The sequence below is a fragment of the Phalacrocorax carbo genome, chromosome 3 (assembly GCF_963921805.1).
Source record: "Phalacrocorax carbo chromosome 3, bPhaCar2.1, whole genome shotgun sequence".
Classification (NCBI taxonomy): Eukaryota; Metazoa; Chordata; class Aves; order Suliformes; family Phalacrocoracidae; genus Phalacrocorax; species Phalacrocorax carbo.
Genome location: NC_087515.1, coordinates 86579575 through 86599027, shown reverse-complemented (window position 1 = coordinate 86599027; position 19453 = coordinate 86579575). Strand labels below are relative to the sequence as shown.

The 19453-nt window shown below is 36.7% G+C and overlaps 1 protein-coding gene across 6 annotated transcripts in view; it reads right to left on the bottom strand.

The window, feature by feature from the left end:
• Window positions 1-19453, bottom strand: part of EPHA7 (EPH receptor A7) — a 173891-nt gene that overhangs the window by 67705 nt on the left and 86733 nt on the right. Inside the window, exon 6 of one of the 6 annotated variants that reach the window (XM_064447613.1) lies at window positions 7250-7764. The exons of the other annotated variants lie outside the window; for them this stretch is intronic. Within the exon in view, the coding sequence (XP_064303683.1) occupies window positions 7736-7764 (29 nt within the window). The 3' untranslated portion in view covers window positions 7250-7735. Of the gene's footprint in view, window positions 1-7249; window positions 7765-19453 lie in introns of those variants that run through there. 6 annotated transcript variants of the gene reach the window in all.

The window sequence follows — 19453 nt, the reverse complement described above, 5'->3', positions numbered from 1 at the left end:
GAAAATTCTGCACTAATATAAGTCAAGTGATTCATAATGTAACATTAAAAAATCAGCACTATAGAAGATAATCATATAGCAATGACTATCTATTCTAATACGCATTATATTATTGCCTTTGTATAACTTGGAATATATAATGCATAGACAATGTAATTAATAATATATCTTTAAGATACAGGAATTAATAACCTAGTTACAAATATGTTAACAAAAATCTCTATTAATCAGTTTTTGTTTTATTTACTTATTTATTTGGTTTTAGCTTCCCCCCTTCCCCCCCCCCAAAAAAAAAGAAAAAAAGCAAGAATACCACTCAGACCTTTGCAGTATATCAGTTTTCAGCAAAGTTCTCACTGTCATGAAAACATTTCCCTGGTATTTATTATTTCTACTGTTTTAATATTAGAACTGTTTCTTTAAAAAAACCACAACAATCAAAAATTACCTCCATAATGACTTGTTTAGAAAGCACAAATATATTTTACTGGAAGTTTTTTAACCTGAAGTCTGGTTAAATGTGTTCTTCATCAGTCTTCCAGAGAAATGATATTTTAACTATTCTGGATCACAAAAATGTGCTGGATTAAACTTTTCCAAGTCCCAGAAATTTCACGTAAGACATACATCAAGCCCACCTCAAATAAACCTGCAGACACTCAACTAATTTTGACTGCTTCTCTTACTCTAAAGTTCAACAGCTGTGTAATGTTTTCTCTGTCATGCCTAATAAAAAAAAAAATTTCCATGGCAGAGATTTAGGAAAGACACAGGAAATGTGCGTTGAACCAGGAGATAAAGATTTTCAGCTAAAATGGTGGAAAGATATTTGAAGAATCCATATTGTTTCCCAGATGGAACCATTGTAAATTGGCATAATAAATGAGCATGTCCTAATTACTCAGGAAGTTCCAGGAATCAGAATCATAAAGCTGTCCTTCAGAGTAAGGATATTTTTCTACTTTACCATGCAGTAGGTTGGAAAAAGTGGTAAACAGGACATTAGCATTTCACCTTGTCCTTGGCAAAGCATGCCATTGTTACTTAGAGTAAAAGCTTTTTGGGTTAGAGAACACATTTTTAGATGTGTATCTAATGACTAATGTAGTCAGTCTGAAGTCTGACGGGAGCCTTTCAACATTCTTCTAAAAGAAAATAAAAAACAGTATGCAAAAAAATGCTGATAATGACACTGTCTTTCAGCTAGTTTGGTAGCAAAGTTTTATATGGCCCTGCAGATGAGAGAGAATTTTAAGTATACTTCCTAAAATAAGGTGAAAAATCCAGTGATTCCACAGATTTAATAAGGCATATTCAGAGCAGAAAAATAACAGAATTGTAGCTACTTTCCCTTGCTTTATATATCACTCCCTGACATTCTCTTCCTTTATCAGAAATAGCTGTATGAAACAAGATAGGCTACCTCTATTTCTGTCTTGGCTAGCAGGACTCAGTCCTGTACAAAAATCATAAAGTTGATTTGTGACATCACAAATAATGCCCAGTGTAACAGGTCTTATCACATATTTTGGAGTAAAGATTCTTTGAACAATAAGCCAGGAAAGGATGGGTCACAAGCAGAAAAAGCATAAAAATATCTAGAACAATATGAAAATGGAGCAAATAGGATAAAGAATCATTTAGAACTTGTTCCAACAAAGGCATGCTTTCCAAAACTCTGTACCACAAGTATGCTATGAGAATTCATATTCCATTTCTCTGAATATTTATAAAGTACTGGCAAAATTCCCTTTCTTATTCTACCATTAATAATCAATAATGTCAGTGGTATATCCAGACAGCGATATTACCAGTAGTGAATAGTAATGGCAATAGCAATGGAATAAATATTTTAATATTAGAGTAATGATTGTTTCCAGTAGCTTCTAAAGTGCATTTAATATTATATAAGCAATATAAAGGGCATGGTAACATATATGCAATATTTAAAATTTTCCATTATCTTGTGTTTGCCAGAATTCATCAACAAGAATGTTCACAAACATTTACATAACACTTAATATCATACCTCCATAAAAGGTGCATGCAAAATGTGTACTGTCCAAAGACTTGTGATTATGCCAGATCAAAACTGAATTTCATGAGAATATTAAAGAGAAAAAAGAAATTAATAATCACTATTTCCTTGCCAAAATTTCAACTCATTATTCTTATTTTGCTGCAAATGTGTTTCAAATAAATATGCATATATAATTAATAAAATAATTCTACCCTTTCACTTTTCACTTAACACAGAAAATTAATATTTTATTTCAAAAGTCCAGTTTACTTCTTCCACAAACTACTAAACAAAAAACCAGAGTTTCATCAGTCTGAAAAATTTTAGCCAAAAATTAAGAGCTGGAATGGAAATGCTTAAGCAACTGTAAGTCTAAATGACTTTGCTCAATTTTGGTTCTATCTGTACCCATATCTATCTTAGGATTATCATGAAACTAAATACATTTAAGGCAGTTCTGGTTTCATAAAACCAGTTTTACTTGGAGCTGCTTGGCAGTGATCCTGCAGCAACAAGTGATTTAAGCTTTTGCCTTTTGAGGAGCATGTAAGTCCATGGTCATACTTAATCATAAATACAGCAATTAGGTACAGAAAGAAAACCTTTCTTCTTAGTAGAGAGCTTACAGAAAAAGAAAAAAACAGCATATTTTAAAAAAATAAATATAAAAAATAAACTCTACTTTTCATTACCTGGATCTAGTTATACTTGACAATGAGTCAAGTCTATGTAAAGTTATATAAAATAATGGAAATCCCAAGTAAAAACGATAGCATTTTTAGCTAACGAGCTTTACTTTCTAATCTGCAGAGCTGTTGAAAGCAGAGGTATTTTAGAGCAAACAAAAGTCCACCATATGGTGCAAGGAAAGATGCATAATAATTAACCCTTAACAAGGGAAGCACTGCGTGCTATTGGTTTATGAACTGTCTTCACATTAGCTAGATTTCAAATGCCAGCACAGTTTTAAACAAAGAGAAATCTGGAAATGCCACAGCATTCATTCCTCCTAAGGAGCGCTGTCGCTCTGACACCTCTCTGTGGATCAGCATCTTCCTCTCTCCTTCCAGGTTTTGAAGCTGGGGTGAAAAATTTGGGTCTTTACATGTGCCAAAACTTCTGCACAAATGCTTTATTTTCACTCTGTAGCACTGACGGTTGGAAAAGAGGACAATGAAGAATGGGCATGCTTAATCAGCTTTTTGAGCATGCTGCGGTTCAGTGGTCTGCCTGCATCCATGTGCAGATGGGTGTAGGAACAGGAGCCCCAGATCCTGGGCTGCGAAGTAGGCCATGCTCCTGTTTCCTGCCTGCATCTGGTAATACACCTATCAAAGGTACTGTGCTCTTAGACCAGAATACAGTTGTTCGCATGGGAACACAGAGGGGATTAAATGATCACTCCTACTCCTTACCTCAGGGTGACATCTAGGGTACAGCGCAACATTAGGAAAACAAAAACAAAGAGCTTTTTACAATACAAATGCATTATTGCATCCTCACTTTACTTAGACACTTCAAATATGATAATTTTCCATTATTTCTCTGAGCTTCCAATATTACAGGCAAAACTCTAAAAGAAGGAAATCTGTATGTGTACAGGTATCAAAATTAAAATATCTGCAGTAACATTAAATGCGTAAACTTTATTAGGTTTTGCTAGGCACGTCCAAATTACAAGTGCAAATGAAATGTCATGCTAGTCAACTCTAGCAAAAACTGCACAGTTACTGCTATAAAAAGATACACATAGTTTCTTACTAGTATTCTGATGTCTTCTACCAGGGATATACTTTCTGGAAAGCAGGTTTATGCACTTTGACAGATGGGAAGGAGAACACTACTTTTTTTAAGAGGATGAAGGTTCTTTGTATTCATATGAAAATGTTGAAAACCTTTTTGTAGCTCTTCAGTTTCAGCATTTTTTCTTACGAAAGTTGAAAAGGATTTTTTTGGGGGTAGGATCTCATTTCAGACAGCATAAACGGAAGTGAGAGAGAAGATTTCTAAAGATAGTGTTTTAAAAGAGAGACAAGAAAACAGGATTGAAGGCACAAAAAAAAGTTGAAGGGGTGCAAGTATACAATATATTCTTTATCTTCCATTAAATGGTCACTGTTTTGAAGCCTTTGAAGCCTAATCACTAATGAGTGATGTGCCATATGATAACTCAAAGCTCCATCTCAGGATCTACCCACACCAAACCTTTATTGCTCCTGAAAACTACAACCTATTTCTCAATGGCTCACTGAACTGAGCTCACATACACTCTTCATCACCTGGTCTGGCAAGTGTGAATAAACCCAAAGAAAGACCTATGCAAGCACTGCCCTCTACTAGCAGAAAGCTTTAGAAAGAAAAATGTGACTTCCATTACTCCTTCAAACTAAATCAAAATTAATCCACTTCGTTTTGAAGCTGAAGAGAAAAAAAAAAGTATGGGAGGGGGAAGGAAAGGAGGAAAGGGAAGGGGAAAGGGGCAATGGAAAAGGGGGGAAGAGAGATGAGAGAAGAGAGAGGTGGTATCAGCAAAGCTCATAGCTGGGAAATGCTGGCTTGCAGACTAATCTAGCCCAATCTGCAATAAATTCAGGATGTGATCTGCTCCAGCCTCAACAATGAAATCAGTTTGAATGTTACTTTATAAATCATTCAGTCATTCTTTAACAAGATGAACGTCTGGCAAGATTTTTTTCCCTCTCTGCCTCCTGGAAGAGATTACATTTTGAAATGCTTTAATTTCCAAAAAAAACTTCAATATGCTAAAGTATGGGCTGCTCCAAGAAGGAGATGTAGCTCTGTATTTCAACAAATGAATTGAGAGTGAATACACAAAGAGAAAGATGACTTACACTCATCATCTCTCCCAGATTAGTGTGGGCAATAAATAAATAAATAAACTCCAAACCACCCTTTTTCTACATAAACCTTGTTACTTTGCTGAAATGCTAAATCTAATACAAACTATCTCAGAGATTGTTTGTTGAGTCAGTGTTTTGCTACGCATGCTTCCAGGAATGAGCAATACTTTATAGCCAAATTCACCCTGATATCACTCTGGGTTATACTAGATTTGATTCTGAGCTACTGTGAATCAATCATTTACCTGAAATGAGTCACAAAGCCAGGAAAAGGGTTTTCTGCTTTTGATTTTTTTTTTGTTGCCATTTTCTTCCTGAAGGATAGCACTGATAGAAAATAAATCCTATATTTAGAAGTTATCCAATTCTAAACACATATTTTCATTTTCTGATTCTGAAATTGTTTAATCTGATGCAAGAAATAGGTAGGAGAGGTGCACGTATTTTTTTACCAGCCCATCTGTTAGTGAATACCTTGACAAACTTCAGTTCTCTAAATTCTGAAAGCCTGTGCTAAAACATTCAGCCAATTAAAGTAAAAGAGATCTAAGGATGGGCTGACTTTTGCTCACCTATTTTGTTAAAAATGGTTATTTTTTGGGATCAAGTCCGAACTAAATAACTCACCCATAGTCAACTGCCTGCTTTAAAACTATTCCACTACATTCCCATACTCTCACTACATTTAAGATAGAATCATAGAATCATTAAGGTTGGAAAAGACCCTTAAGATCATCGAGTCCAACCGGTAGATGAACAAACACAAAGCAGATACAGTTGTACTTTATATTTGAATCATTTGCAGACACAGGATTAAAAACTATGTTTAACTATGTGTAATAAACATTAGGCAAACTGTGCTCGGGCAAATCCTCGGTTAAGTTATTGTGGGTTTATACATGGATGCCAGAGGACTTTGTGGAAAAATCTCTGCCTGGCATTTCTGGGCTCTCTGCATTCTTCCTTTCAGAGTCCATTTCTCGCAGTTTGCTTCATGTCTCATCAGTCTCCTATGCTGCAGAGGGAACAGTATGGAGGGAATCCATCTAGAAACGAATACACCTGTTGCCACATTAACTTCAAGGTGAATTTTCACGTGGTTTGTCCTTCCTTAGCTCTCCCTCTCAAGCCTCAGGCCTTGGAAGGAAGAAGAGTGGAGTCTTGGAGGCATTTTTACATAAAAATTATTGGGAAGAAAGGATTAGGCCAAACCTGAAATCCTTAAAAGATGACTATTAACTTTTCCTTGAATAGTTTCACATCTATAAATCCTCCCTAAGAAATGAGAGTTTCTGTGTAATTTCCTATATAACCTGGGCATACTACTCTTATTTTGGCAAGATCTATTCTGTAGACAAAGACAGTAAATTCTACAAGAATCCTATATATTATTAAGCATTCATAGGTAAGATGCATATTTCTCCATTTCAGGTCTTAAAATCTGTCTGTATGAGGTCCTGGATGCTTCAAATTATATATAGATCAGATAAGTGAACTGTTCCTGCTCTCAAAGTCACTTTTTAATATTTTGAAATCTTCATCTCTACATATTCTCAAGGTGTCTCGGTATTTTTACAGACACAAAACCACCACCACCAAAAACACCGGCCAACCCAAAACTGGTCTTGAACTACTGAGGCTTATAAAGGGTTGTCGTGGTTTAAATCAAACCTATTTTGATTCCTTCTAGTTGAAGTTACACTAAGAAAGCAAGCTTCTTTTATAATAGCCTCAAGGGGATGTATACAGATATATAAATCAAAATAAGATTATTTAAAAGAACAGATCCATGCCATGAAAATCTTAAGGGTTAGTCTTGTGTCTTAAGCATACCTTTGGGATTCCTGCGTTTACACGCCACAAACTTGTGATCAAATTAATTCTCTTTCTTTTCCTTGACTAGACAGGTTTTTTTAGATGTGAAATTGCATCAAGCACAAGACTTTAAATACAGTTTAAAAATAGCCTTTAAGAAAACGTGGAATGTGTTGTCTAAGTTCTCATGACAAATTCCCAGAGGATATGACTGGTAATTTTGAGGGATTTAGCTTTTTTTTTTAAGCTAAGTTTTTAATCAAACCTGCAGGGATTGACCTCTGTGCCATGATGTAGCCAATAGATTCGGGCAGCGTGACATGCTCTGCCCCTGACAAGATATGCAACAAAGTCCTGATATCATAAAAAGGCCCCATGGTTGTTACTGTCAGCAATGTTTTGAGTTTAATTCGGTAATTAAAATATTGTGTCTGGTTAGTTTTATTAAATGAACACCACAAATTTTTATAATGTGAAATTACCCTCTGCAGTCATAATTTTACAGGTTTTTATTCTGAGAAACCTGAAGAAACCAGAGTCATAACTGACATTCAGACTCAGAAGGGAATAAGTACAGGCACAGGAACATTTCTGAAGTATCAGGCTATCATTTTATTAATTCACTATACGTGGCATGTAAGAAGATCCTGTTTAGAGATAACAGGGCTACCACCCCTGAGAACTGCTTGGCTGAGTTCATTTAAAGATTCAGACCAATCTTCAAATTCTCTCATCTTTCTTCTTGAGGGGAATAGAAGATATTCAAGAAGGAATTCAGTTGTCAAATCCTTTGTTCTGTGCTTCTCAGAGGAAAAATCTCAACTATTAAAATACCAGGTTGCCTCTTGCAAGATGAATCTTCAGTTGTTTGCACACAGCAGACATGAGTCACAAGCTGAACTAACTAAATACTTACACAGATCTGGTTATTCACTTCTAATTAACTGTTCTTCACTCCTCCTCCTCAGTGTCCCCAGAATGTTATGAGGAATGAAATAAAAATTTCCTAAACTTCTCTTGACTCATCATTCCCTCTTGATCATAGCTGCAACATCCCAGACAAGGTTTCTGCATTACAAGAAATGTGAATGGGACAAAGAATAGCCACAGAGACATTTAAAAAGTTCAGATTATTGAACAAAGAGTGACACCCATACGTCAGCTCTCTGTGGCGCTCCATGAAATGCATAGCTCCTTTGCAGCAGGAAGTGTGTTCCTTTTCTTCCTCCACCAAGCTCTTCTGCAAGTTAAGACCACTCAGCCTCCCTTCTCATAATGCAGGTTCAGATACTGTACCAAAACCAAAATTGTTAAAAATTTCTGCACTATTAGTTCAAAAAGCTGCACATAATGCAAACATTTGAAGAAGCAATCATGTTGTTCCAGGCCTTAAATTGCTACATTTGTATAGGAAGGATGGATGGTTGCACATCAGAAAAATCCTCCTTATTATGACTGGAGCCCTCAGATATTTGAGCATAATGTTCTCAGAATATTGTTGGGAACAAAGTTATTTTGCCATGATGGCCAATAAAAATTATCTATGGAGTAAACAGACTTTAAATGAAAAGAATTTGAGAGCATAGAAGACGACTCTTAAATATACTACTATGATGCTGGGAAGTGGGGAAAGAAAGCCCAAGGAACATTTAAGATTTTCCTTATAAGAATATAAATATATTGAGTTTATTTTAGTTTGGGGTTAGAGGAAATAGAATTCTTTAACAGGGGTATTTCTTAAACTTGTCTTTTCTATTATGTCATACCAAATGTAAATTGATGGTGTTATCTGAAGTTTAAATCTATGTAAAATTAACCCTTGAGGCCTAGGTATTATCTTCCTTCTGTGAATCTATTACCCCCAGAAAGTCTTGGTTTCCTCTGCCAGCTAAGGACCATCCATTCTGCTCAGATTCCCTTCTTTATTCTCTTGCAAACTATCTGGTGAAAAGACTTATTTGACACTCATTCCAGGGTTTTATTTATTTCTCATTATTATTACTAATTTGGTTTTGCCTTTCTTTAGTTGTCTTCTCTCTTAAACTGAGATTCTCTCTCCATCCTAAAACTAAAGAGGAATAAAGGCAGAATTAGTGAAGAAGCTCATGTCATGTCAAATACTGTTTTACCATCTCTGGAATGGAACTTGTCTGCCACTTTGGAGGAGGCAAGTATTTTAGCTGGAGAACTTAGACTGAGGAGTAGCTGAGATCATACCTCGGAGCCCCAAAACAGTGGCAACGCGTGTATACTTGGCTAAAATTAACAGGGACAGAAAACAATGGCAATCATGGCCACTTATGGGACAAAGCTCAAGTGCAAGGGCTGAAACAGTGCATCAAAATAACAAATGAAAAACTGGATATCCAAGTTATGTTTCTTATAGAGGCTGGAATTCCTGATAAGCTAAAACACCTGCTCAAAAGATGTTGAACCAGATACTGCTTCAAAACAACCAAAACTATATTATCTCCTGATTGCTGCTGATACATGACTTTAACACACCAGGACTTTGAGTTTCTCCACCCAGTTATTTCTTGAGAAACCTTCCTTTAGATCAGGAGTTGGTCAAAAAGAAGCCTCAGAAACTGCTATTGCAAACATATAGTTCCTATAGAGTGAGAATTTTATAGTCTTTTTGACAGAATGTATGAATTTGCCTTTCTTGCTATCGTGTTCACATAGGCTGACCAATAACATGCTTATCAATCTTTGGTCTGTTCTTTATCATAAACTATTTCCTTTGAAATGTTGAACATCTGAATTAAAAACAGATTTATCTTACTTTACTTTTTTTTTAATGTCCTCTAAAGTCCAGGCAATATTGACGTTTCTGATCACAATGGACAGTTTAAGAAATTACACATCCATTGAGAGTCATAGCTTGATTTACATATTTTGCTTTGGGAACTTCTCCATCCCTAATGGAACAAACTAAGATAATCTGGAGATATGTCTGTTTGCTTGACACACTTCCTAGACCCTTTGTGTCCTTCTTCTATTTGATGATATATTGTTCAATTTTTTTAATTTCTAGGAATCGGTAAGTAAATCTTACCTGACAAGTCATTGCACTTCTATGACTGCTAAGAGGTCTCTGGGTAATAAAGCTTAATGCTCTGTTAACTACATTGTAGATAACATTATGCAGTCAGGATATCAAGATCCAAACTATCAGGGCATTTGCTGCTTTTTTGACTGGAATATTGTTTCTAGAATGAGATGCATGCATTGTTAACTCGTGAGCATTTCGTATCTGCCTTACTCTTACTAAAAAAGATAGGTATTTTAACTTCTCCTCACCTAGGTGAGGCAAAGTGCATGCATTTAACATCCCTAAAATGTTTAGGGAGGAGTCACTAAACAATCTTTTAGGTAGGAAAGAAAGTTAAGTGGGAGAGAAATGTTGCCTAGGAAGCCTGACACTAAAAGTGCTGCAGTGAAGAGGTAGGAGGTAGAAGTGACGGCAGGGGTGGGGGATGGGGGGGTGGGAAGTGAAGGAAGCAGTATAATGAAGTCTGAACTCTACCCAAACCACTGTGGTATGTGGTATAGCCCAAACAGAAGTATTCTTACAAAGCTGCTTTCTGGACAACCCACTGATAGATGTAGTTCTGCTGACGGCAAGTTTAAAGTAACACATCCCAAGAAATGAAGGCAGTCTCACTCCTTTTCTCTTCTTACTGCTTTGGGTTATTGCAACATAGGCTTTTCCAATGGTGCAGAGAGGTGGAATATATCCAGGGAAATTATAGTTCCCTTTTTCTGCACAGCATGCCAGCTGCAGAGCTGAAGTGACCAGGATGCTCCTGAAGCCTGTTCAAGCTCTGAGAGTTTGCCTTGGAGAATCTTCACTATGACTAGAACAAACATCTGCCAACATCAGTGCAGCCATAAAGGGGATAATGCTGCCTTGGCTGTGCATGTAACTTTTTTCTTCCTGATCTTGGCCTGGTCTTGGCTGCCAGGTGGCTCTCGATCCACTGTTTGAAGGATGAAATAGATAAGACTATTCAGAAAAGGTGACAAAAAAGATAGAGAATAAAATTAAGAAAGGAAAATGGCAATAGAGATTAAGGGATTTTTGCTGAAAGAAAGTGCACGGCATTTCCAGATGTCTACCCAAAATACAAACCTTATATCAGCTAGATTGCCTTCCCATTTCTAACAGTTTAGGTGAATGCAGTCTATGTGTGTAGTTTAAGCAGACAATGCCATAAGAAAAAGTAATTGCATAATACATTAGCCACAAAGCTCACATTAAGTAACTTGTGTGATTAAATGATTAAGGACAAAAATTGGAGTTGAGAAGTTTGGATTCTTTTCTACATCCTGGTAATGATTTCCTTTCAAATCGCCAGTAAACTTGATAGCTCTCCATCAGAAACTTCTACTACAATATTGGATACTAATTCTTACCCTTATTTATGATGCATATGAAGATTAGAAAATAATCAGTATATCATATTTTCCTAGGGATTTTCCTATACTTAGGACATGAATCCTACAAGGCATATCTCTGTGAAAATATAATGTAATTATTGCATTAAACAAGAAGATAATTCACTGACCCTACTCTCTGTTTAATAAGAACATTTCTGCAAAGACTATTACTGCTACTTATATTTAGCAACAGTGTGTGAGGCAATAAGATTATCCTTGCCTCTCTACACTTACCAGCAATTTTTCTTCTCCCAGAGATGACTATCATGAAAGACTTGCTTTGTAATACAAGACATCCTTCTGATTTATTTATTATTATTTAACTTTTGAAAAAACTATATTAGCTATAGGTTCTATCATGACTAGTAGATAATAAATACATAAATCTGAAAGCATGAGATTTATTAAATTCATTATATTTTAACAGACTGATTTTCTAATTGCAGCAGCAGTAGATAAGAGCAGCTGGTTCCAGAAACTGCAAATGAATGAATCCATCATGCTATGATTGGCAGGTTGTGAAAAGGCAGCTTACTATTATAAAAATATTTTTTTTATCAAAACAAATCAAACTATTCTAACTAGGGTGCAGAAAAAGCTTCCTTCAGTTTTGTCCCAACTTACACAAACAATTATTAACCTTTCATTTTATGTGGATGGACATATTTTACGTTACAGCTGAGTGTGCTGACATATTCAACAACAGTAAGAGATACTGTGCCTGAAATCCTGTCCAATAAAATTTTTATGAGAAAAAACAACATTCATTAGTCTAAAGAGGATGACCAGGACCAGGAATGAAGAAACAAGACATAGGAATGCCAGATGAAAATATCTTTAAAGTTACTTATTCTTTCTGTACAACAAAAATAAACACAGCGAAGACGTTCCATTTTTATGTTATTGATGGCTGTTTCTTCTTCACAATACATAAAAGGAGATAAACAAGTTGTTTTAATTTGGCAAACAGAGAGAAGAGTAGAAGAATGAAAAAAACTACAATAAACAAAATAGTTGTAGTAAATTTGGTATTTCATATTACTGCCTATGACTTTGTCTCCCCAAAACACAAGCAAACACACTGCCAATCAGCCACAGGCTTGCCTTTATAAGCCAGTGGAAATGTGAAGGCAGCTGTAACTGTAACTTGGTAACTCTAAGCTACGCTTGCCTGTATCTCATGCATTCAAAAGAAGTACACTCAGACTCTGGTTGCTTTGAGGAAAACAGAAGTTATGAAAACAACAGTGTCTCAAGGTTCAAGCAACAGGTGAAAAATATGCAGTCTCTGTTTTATTGGCAACATGTTCAGATATACATTAAGACTTTTAATTAGCAGTCTGGTTTCCTTTATCCACTGACTTTCACTGTTTTTTTCCAGGTATAGCCCTTTGTTGTATCATTAATGTCCCCATAGCAATGGTAAGTAAAGTATATCAGTATACATTTGTAAAAGTAAAATGAATTGCTCTGTCTTCACTAGGACTTCACAAATTCCCTTGCAATAATATTTTTTATGTAAAGCATTTTCTTCCTCAGAACACATTCATATTAATTTCTTTATGCATTTATATATCAAATATTAATTTTCAGCTCTTAATCATAACAGACAGATGCAAGGACTTTTGTTGTTTCTGTGTTTATAACAGCTGAACCTTCCACCACTCTAGTTTGTTTTTCTCACTAGCAGTGCAATATTTTCACCTATCTATAGAAACCAAGTGAAATATGACCATTTTCCTAATTTAGGTAACTCTTATTGCCTCTGTTATCCACTGTTTTAGAATACACTTCTGATTTTGCTATCTTACTGAAAAGGCTAAATCCTGCTGGCATACTATATACAAAAACTTGCATGAAGAAAGATATGGTTCTATAGCTCAGATATATATTTTCTTATTTATTTATACTTTAATATTCGCCACCACTTGTTAGTGAGAACTGCATCTGGATTTAGCGTGAAGTCCATCTGCTAAATTTCATTTTGATGTATGCCATGGTCTGCCATGAAAATAGAGAGATGCGAGTGAGACTAGAAAATTCCTTTTCACACCTGTCCTTAAAAAATACTGTTTTATTAAATGCTGGGTTTCACTAGAAATTGTCTTTAATATAATGAAATTTTAGTAAAAATATATTTTAATTTTAGTGAAAATGTATGTATGTTATTATTTTCCACATTGAAAAAGGAGTTTCAAAAGATGAGCTTTATATTTCTATGCTAAACCATGGTGATGAAGACTAGTTATATTAGCTTTTTTTTCAAAAGGAGTGTAGCCATTAGTGTACAATGCATTTTCATCAAGTTCATTACACGAGGAAATAAAACATCACCTAAATTTTCATTATAATTAGATGTCAAATAATATAATTTTCATAATTATGTGCTACGATGGCTATATGTTCTTGAAAAACCAACATAAAGCTGAAATTGAAAAATAGTGAACAGAAAAAAAATGGGACAGTCTTTCCAGCTATCAGATTTATCCATAATATACTAAACTGCATAAATGCCAGTCTAAAAACATTTTTTAACTAAAGCTTGTATATTTGTGATAATGCTTAGTGCTCTGAAGCCAGTATAGTCCAACACAATTAGTAAAGTCATAGCATCTACCTGGACTTGTGCAAAGCATTTGACACTGTCCCACATGACATCCTTGTCTCTAAATTAGAGAGATGTGGATTTGATGGATGGACCACCTGGTGGATAAGGAACTGGCTGGATTGTTGCACTCAAAGAGTTGTGGTCAACAGCTCAATGCCCAAGCGGGGACCAGTGACAAGTGGCGTTCCTCAGGGGTCACTATTGGGACTAACGCTGTTTAACATCTTTGTTGGCAACGTGGACAGTGGGATCAGTTGTACCTTCAGCAAGTTTGCTGATGACACCAAGCTGTGTGGTGCAGTCAACATGCTGGAGGGAAGGGATGCCATCCAGAGGGACCTGGACAGGCTTCAGGGGTGGGCCCCTGCGAACCTCAAAGTTCAAGAAAGCCAAGTGCAAGGTCCTGCACATGGGTCGGGGCAAACTCAAGCACAAACACAGGCTGGGTGGAGAATGCATTGAGAGCAGCTCTGAGGAGAAGGACTTGGGAGTGTTGGCTGATGAGAAGCTCAGCATGATCCAGCAATGTGTGCTTGTAGCTCAGAAAGCCAACTGTATCCTGGGCTGCATCAAAAGAAGTGTGGCCAGCAGGTCAGCAGAGGTGATTCTCTCCCTCTACTCCACTCTGGTGAGACCCCACCTGAAGTGCTGTGTTCAGCTCTTGGGCCCCCAAGATAAGAAGGGCATGAACCTGTTGGACCAAGTCCAGAGGAAGGCCACAAAGATGACCAGAGGGCTGGAGCACCTCTCCTGTGAAGACAGGCTGAGAGAGTTGGGGTTGTCCAGCCTGGAGAAGAGCAGGCTCTGGGGACACCATATAGCAGCCTTCCAGTACCTGAAGGGGGCCTACAAGAAAGCTGGAGGGGGACTTCTTACAAGGGCATGGAGTGATAGGACAAGGGGTAATGGCTTTAATCTGAAGGAGGGTAGATTTAGATTAGATAGAAGGAAGAAATTCTTCACTCTGAGGGTGGTGAGTCACTGGAACAGGTTGCCCAGAGAAGCTGTGGATGCCCATCCCTGGAAGTCTTCAAGACCAGGTTGGATGGGACTTTGAGCAACCTGGTCTGGTGGAAGGTGTCCCTGCCCATGGCAGGGGAAGGGGGTGAAACTAGATGATCTTTAAGGTCCCTTCCAACCTAAACCATTCTATAATTCTATGATTCTATGATAAAAAGCTAAAAGTTGATATAAGTTTACTGACTCATACGTCCCCAAAAGAATCTGGACATAGCTAGGAGATAATTCTGTTTGTAAGGGGTTGCACATGTCTCCGCACATTATATTACAGAAACTATATTTTCCACCCTGTGAAATTAGCAAGAGTCAACTATGTGTAACAAACCCACTGCCTTATAAAACACTATGGCTGTTTATCTCATAAGCTACTATTGTTTAATCATCATTAAGCTTGCATAATTAGAACTTAATTTTATGCTATTACCCTGCCATTGGGTGAGTGCACTGGAGTGCATATGTGCTTTAAAAATAGCCATCACCGTGCTTTAAAACAGGACATTGGCAATTTGAACGTTCAACTAATTTTTTCCAGGTACAGTCTATGATTGAAACATCTTTAAATGCTGCTATATAATTATTTTATTTTGCAACTTTCCAAAAAGGAAGAAACATGGCGCTTGAATTCTGTACAAGCTTATATTTTTAACAAGCCCCATTTAGTTGAATGTAGGATTAGGATGCCTTTCTGGCACTTTTTCTTGTTTCCCAGGCCAGACTACGATGGGAATTGGAACGGGCTACAGCAGATGACAGCTGAGGAGGGCTTTCTGTATTATAATAGACTCCAAGGATGCCCTAAGGTAAGTGGAATTGCTCAGAGTTTGCACAATGCCGCATGCTGTTATTTTGCTATTGAAGGCACCGTTACATTTTAGTACACTGCATTCACAACCCACCGGCAAAGAAGTGACAGGCATCACTGGTCATCTAGTGAAGCAGTTTTGTTCCCTTTAGATTGCCATTTATAATGCAGCCATTTTATGTGCCTGGAGAGAGACTTTTCTCTGCTACCTGTTCAATGACAACAAACGAAGGAGTTTGCTTCAGAACATCACATGCCAAAAAATGAGGCAAAAATTCTCTGCTGCTTACAGGACAGAAATATAGATGAATAAATCTCACTTTCTGAACGTTACCCCATGTGTATGGGAATACCACCTGAACAGATCTTTGCTGCACCAGTGCTGTCGATTGCTGTTTATTACGGAAATGAGAGAAACACGCTCCATTTTTCTTGAGTCCAAGATGCATCTACAATATTTGGGAAAAAGTTGCACAGGGGAACAACTGTACTGGGAAAAATAAGCATACAGGGAAGAAAAAACTAGCTATAAATCTGTTAATCCTTTAAAAAATATAATCCTGGAAATACTGTTGAAAACAGGTCCAAATTAATCCCTGATATAAATATATGCAATATTATTAACCCAAACTGAGTAATATCCCACACTGTCATAAAACTACTGCATGCCGTAGGCCACAGAAAGAGTACACTTTTGCCACTTGTTCATATTAAGATTGTCCTAAGGAGCTTTAAGCTAAAATCCTTGTTTGAAATGAAGTTTTCTGTGTCTGAATAAGTCTTCCTTTAGACTCCCTGGCAGAGGGACTCTCCCCTACTGTTTGTATGGTGCCTTACACAACGGGACATGGAACCTCACTGTGTGCATTAAACACAGCTGTAAAATCATTATAATCTACATATATCTGTCCTGATTCCTTGGTTCCTCACTACTATTCATGTGCCCTCTCCTCTCTGAAACTTCCAGCTGAATGTTCTTATGTGTGAAACAAGCGTCTATGTTGGTAAATATGAACTATGCAGATTCCAAAATCTGCCAGCAAAGCATACATGATAATTAAACATCAGCAGATGCATGTTATTTGCTAACTAGGCCTTAAACATCAATATGTTCTGGGTTATGTTCTGCACTCCTCAGGCTATTTATTAAAGCATAGTAATAGCAAATGTTTACCTATTTTGACATCTTTTTTAATTTTAGTCTGAAATGTTTAACTTCCTGCTGGATTAAAATTATTCTTATGAGGCCAAAGTACTAAAAATTAAAGAAATTTCCTCCTAGCTGATCTGATGAAGTATCATCTCAGCTTCCAGTCATTCCTGCTTTTTAGCATCTTTGAGCCTGACATCAGTTTTGGATGCAGCTAAATGCCAACTATCCCGATAAACATGTACACTACCAGCTGTGGCTCCATCTGCTCAACTAAACATTTTCACACCAAATCTGCCGAGGAAAAAAAAAATATTGTTTTTGGAGTTGGTTTGTAACAACTGAAATATTAAAATCTTAACTCCAGGTGGCCCTTCACTTTTCTATTCCTCTGATGAATATATTTAGAAGAAACAAAACCATCTATTTATAGCCTGCCTCAAACCCACAAAATCTAATGGAAGGAATTTGGTGGAAAAAGAACAGATAAATAAAACAGAAATCCAGAGCTGATAAACCTTCACTTTGTCTCTTGCAGAGCGCCTGCAAATGCCTACGTGACTGCGCGACCTGACCGATGTGTAGCGGCAGCCGTAAATAGCTCCCGGTCCTGCTGCCTCACCCTGGAGGCAGGCAAGGCTGGTGTGTTTGTCAGCCTGCTCCCAAAATGCTGCAGCTGCAAACCCAGAGTTGAAACTGGTACTTCAATAAGCTATATGATTGCTGCTGTGTTTCAGAGCCTTTTATGAAAACAAAAGATGAGCAGGGATACCTGTAGAAGCAGTGAAGCCAACATCCTATTGGAGTCCTAGATGTACTACCAGCTTGAAGTGACTTCTACATGTACAACACACTCTGAAGCGATAGCTGTGTACACGCGTTTGTATCAGATAGAGGTCTAGCTCACTGCTGTTAATCTCCTCTTTTTGCATTTGAACATTCAGATCTTCTTGAGCAAAGAAATAAAAGTCCTCAAGAAAAGGCAAAGCAACTGTGCGCATGTGGCTCTTGCTTAAACTGTCAAAATCAGGTTAGGAAGTTCAGCATGGTAATGAGGGGGTACTAGGAACAGTACCTGCCACTGTGCTAGGGCAATAACCCTAATATATCAAGTCTGAACAAGGACCAAGGTTTAAATTGCACTAAGCAAGTGCTTTTCACTTTCCACTCCCCTGCTGGGAACCCAACAGAAGGTGTGGAGCAGCCCCAATTCTGTCACCGTGAAAGCCTGAGCAGCTGTTGTGAAACAGGGATAGCACAATGGCTGAGCAGAAGACAACTAATCCTAGCCACAAGAAGCTCAAGTATTTTTTTTTTGCCCTGCTATACCTGCTAGGGCCTGTAAATTGTTTCTTCTGAGAGTCCTCGACTGCACATGCCAGAGCCCTGAGATAATCTTACACCTTCATGAACAGCACTTTTGAAATAACAGATACAAGTCTATTTACCTTGAAGGATCAGCTGATTCAGACCACTGTTTGTTTTGTACTATGTCATCTTAAAAGCAAAAGGAGAACAACTGCCCACCCCAGTTAGGGCTTTTGAACAGTTGCAGTGACATAAGAACTAAGAAAACAGCAAAATAATGGATGAATAGACTATATACCATGGTTTAAAATTCAAAGACACCCTAGTGGAAACCCAAGAGGGATGAAAAAGTGTGAAGCTTCTGTAACTTATGTTAATGAAAGCCAAGAGTAATTTTATTGAAATGAATGGAGTAATGCCAAAATTTTCGTACTAAAGAGACATCAGACTCATTTAGCTCTGAAGTATTCCTTGACACTTCTGTTTTAGAAAGTTAAATAGTATTTTGGATATTACATCTTTTTCTATTCTGTTATATATGTTTCTTATAAAAATGAAAGAAAAAAGAATCTTGTTACATCTAATAATTTCTTTTAATTAATAAAAATGTGACCCAGGAATGTGCTTTAAGTAAGATGTGGCAAGCAATTAACAGTTAAGACTCCACATCAGAGACATCTGAGGATTTTTGATACAGCTTTCTTATTATTTCCTTCTGAGTTTGTTCTTACTACCAAAGGCTAGTATACAGGAAACCCAGAAGTTTTTCCAGCTGCTGAAATTAAATGACAGAAATTAAAACAGTCTTGAGTAGATATCCAAATTCTGCATAAAGACTTATGTTTTTACATTCTGTCCTTTCTGGTTCACTCAGCAATGCCTTGTCTATCTGCATAAATAAAAATTATCAGTAGAAAAGGAGTTTGGGCTAGCAAAAGTGTATTGTATTATATTTTATTGAATAAATTTATCACCTAAATGTTCTTAACCCTTAACTAACAAGTTAATACTCTTAACTAACAACTTAATACAATTAGACTGTGAAAAATAAATGTCATTCTTTCCCTTCACATTTTTGACTCAAGAAACATTACAAAGAATCTCAGTAATAAATCAAATTGTGAGAGATGTGAATTCCAGAAATAAACCAAATATTATAAAGTAATGTGCAGAAGTACAGGTACATAAGTCACCTTACTATCTTCTGTATTTTTAAGTTCTCCAAAAGTAGTACTGTTAGCATCGGACAGAGAATAACAGAGTGGGGCATGTTTTTGTAAAATAAACAAAATTATGAAGAATTTTAAAAATAAGAGCAATATCCAAAATTGTACAAATAAATACGCTTATTGTTCAGTAGCCAGAATCTCTGGCTACTGGCTAACAGGCAGGAACAATATTCAAAAAAATAATCATATGTCATAAC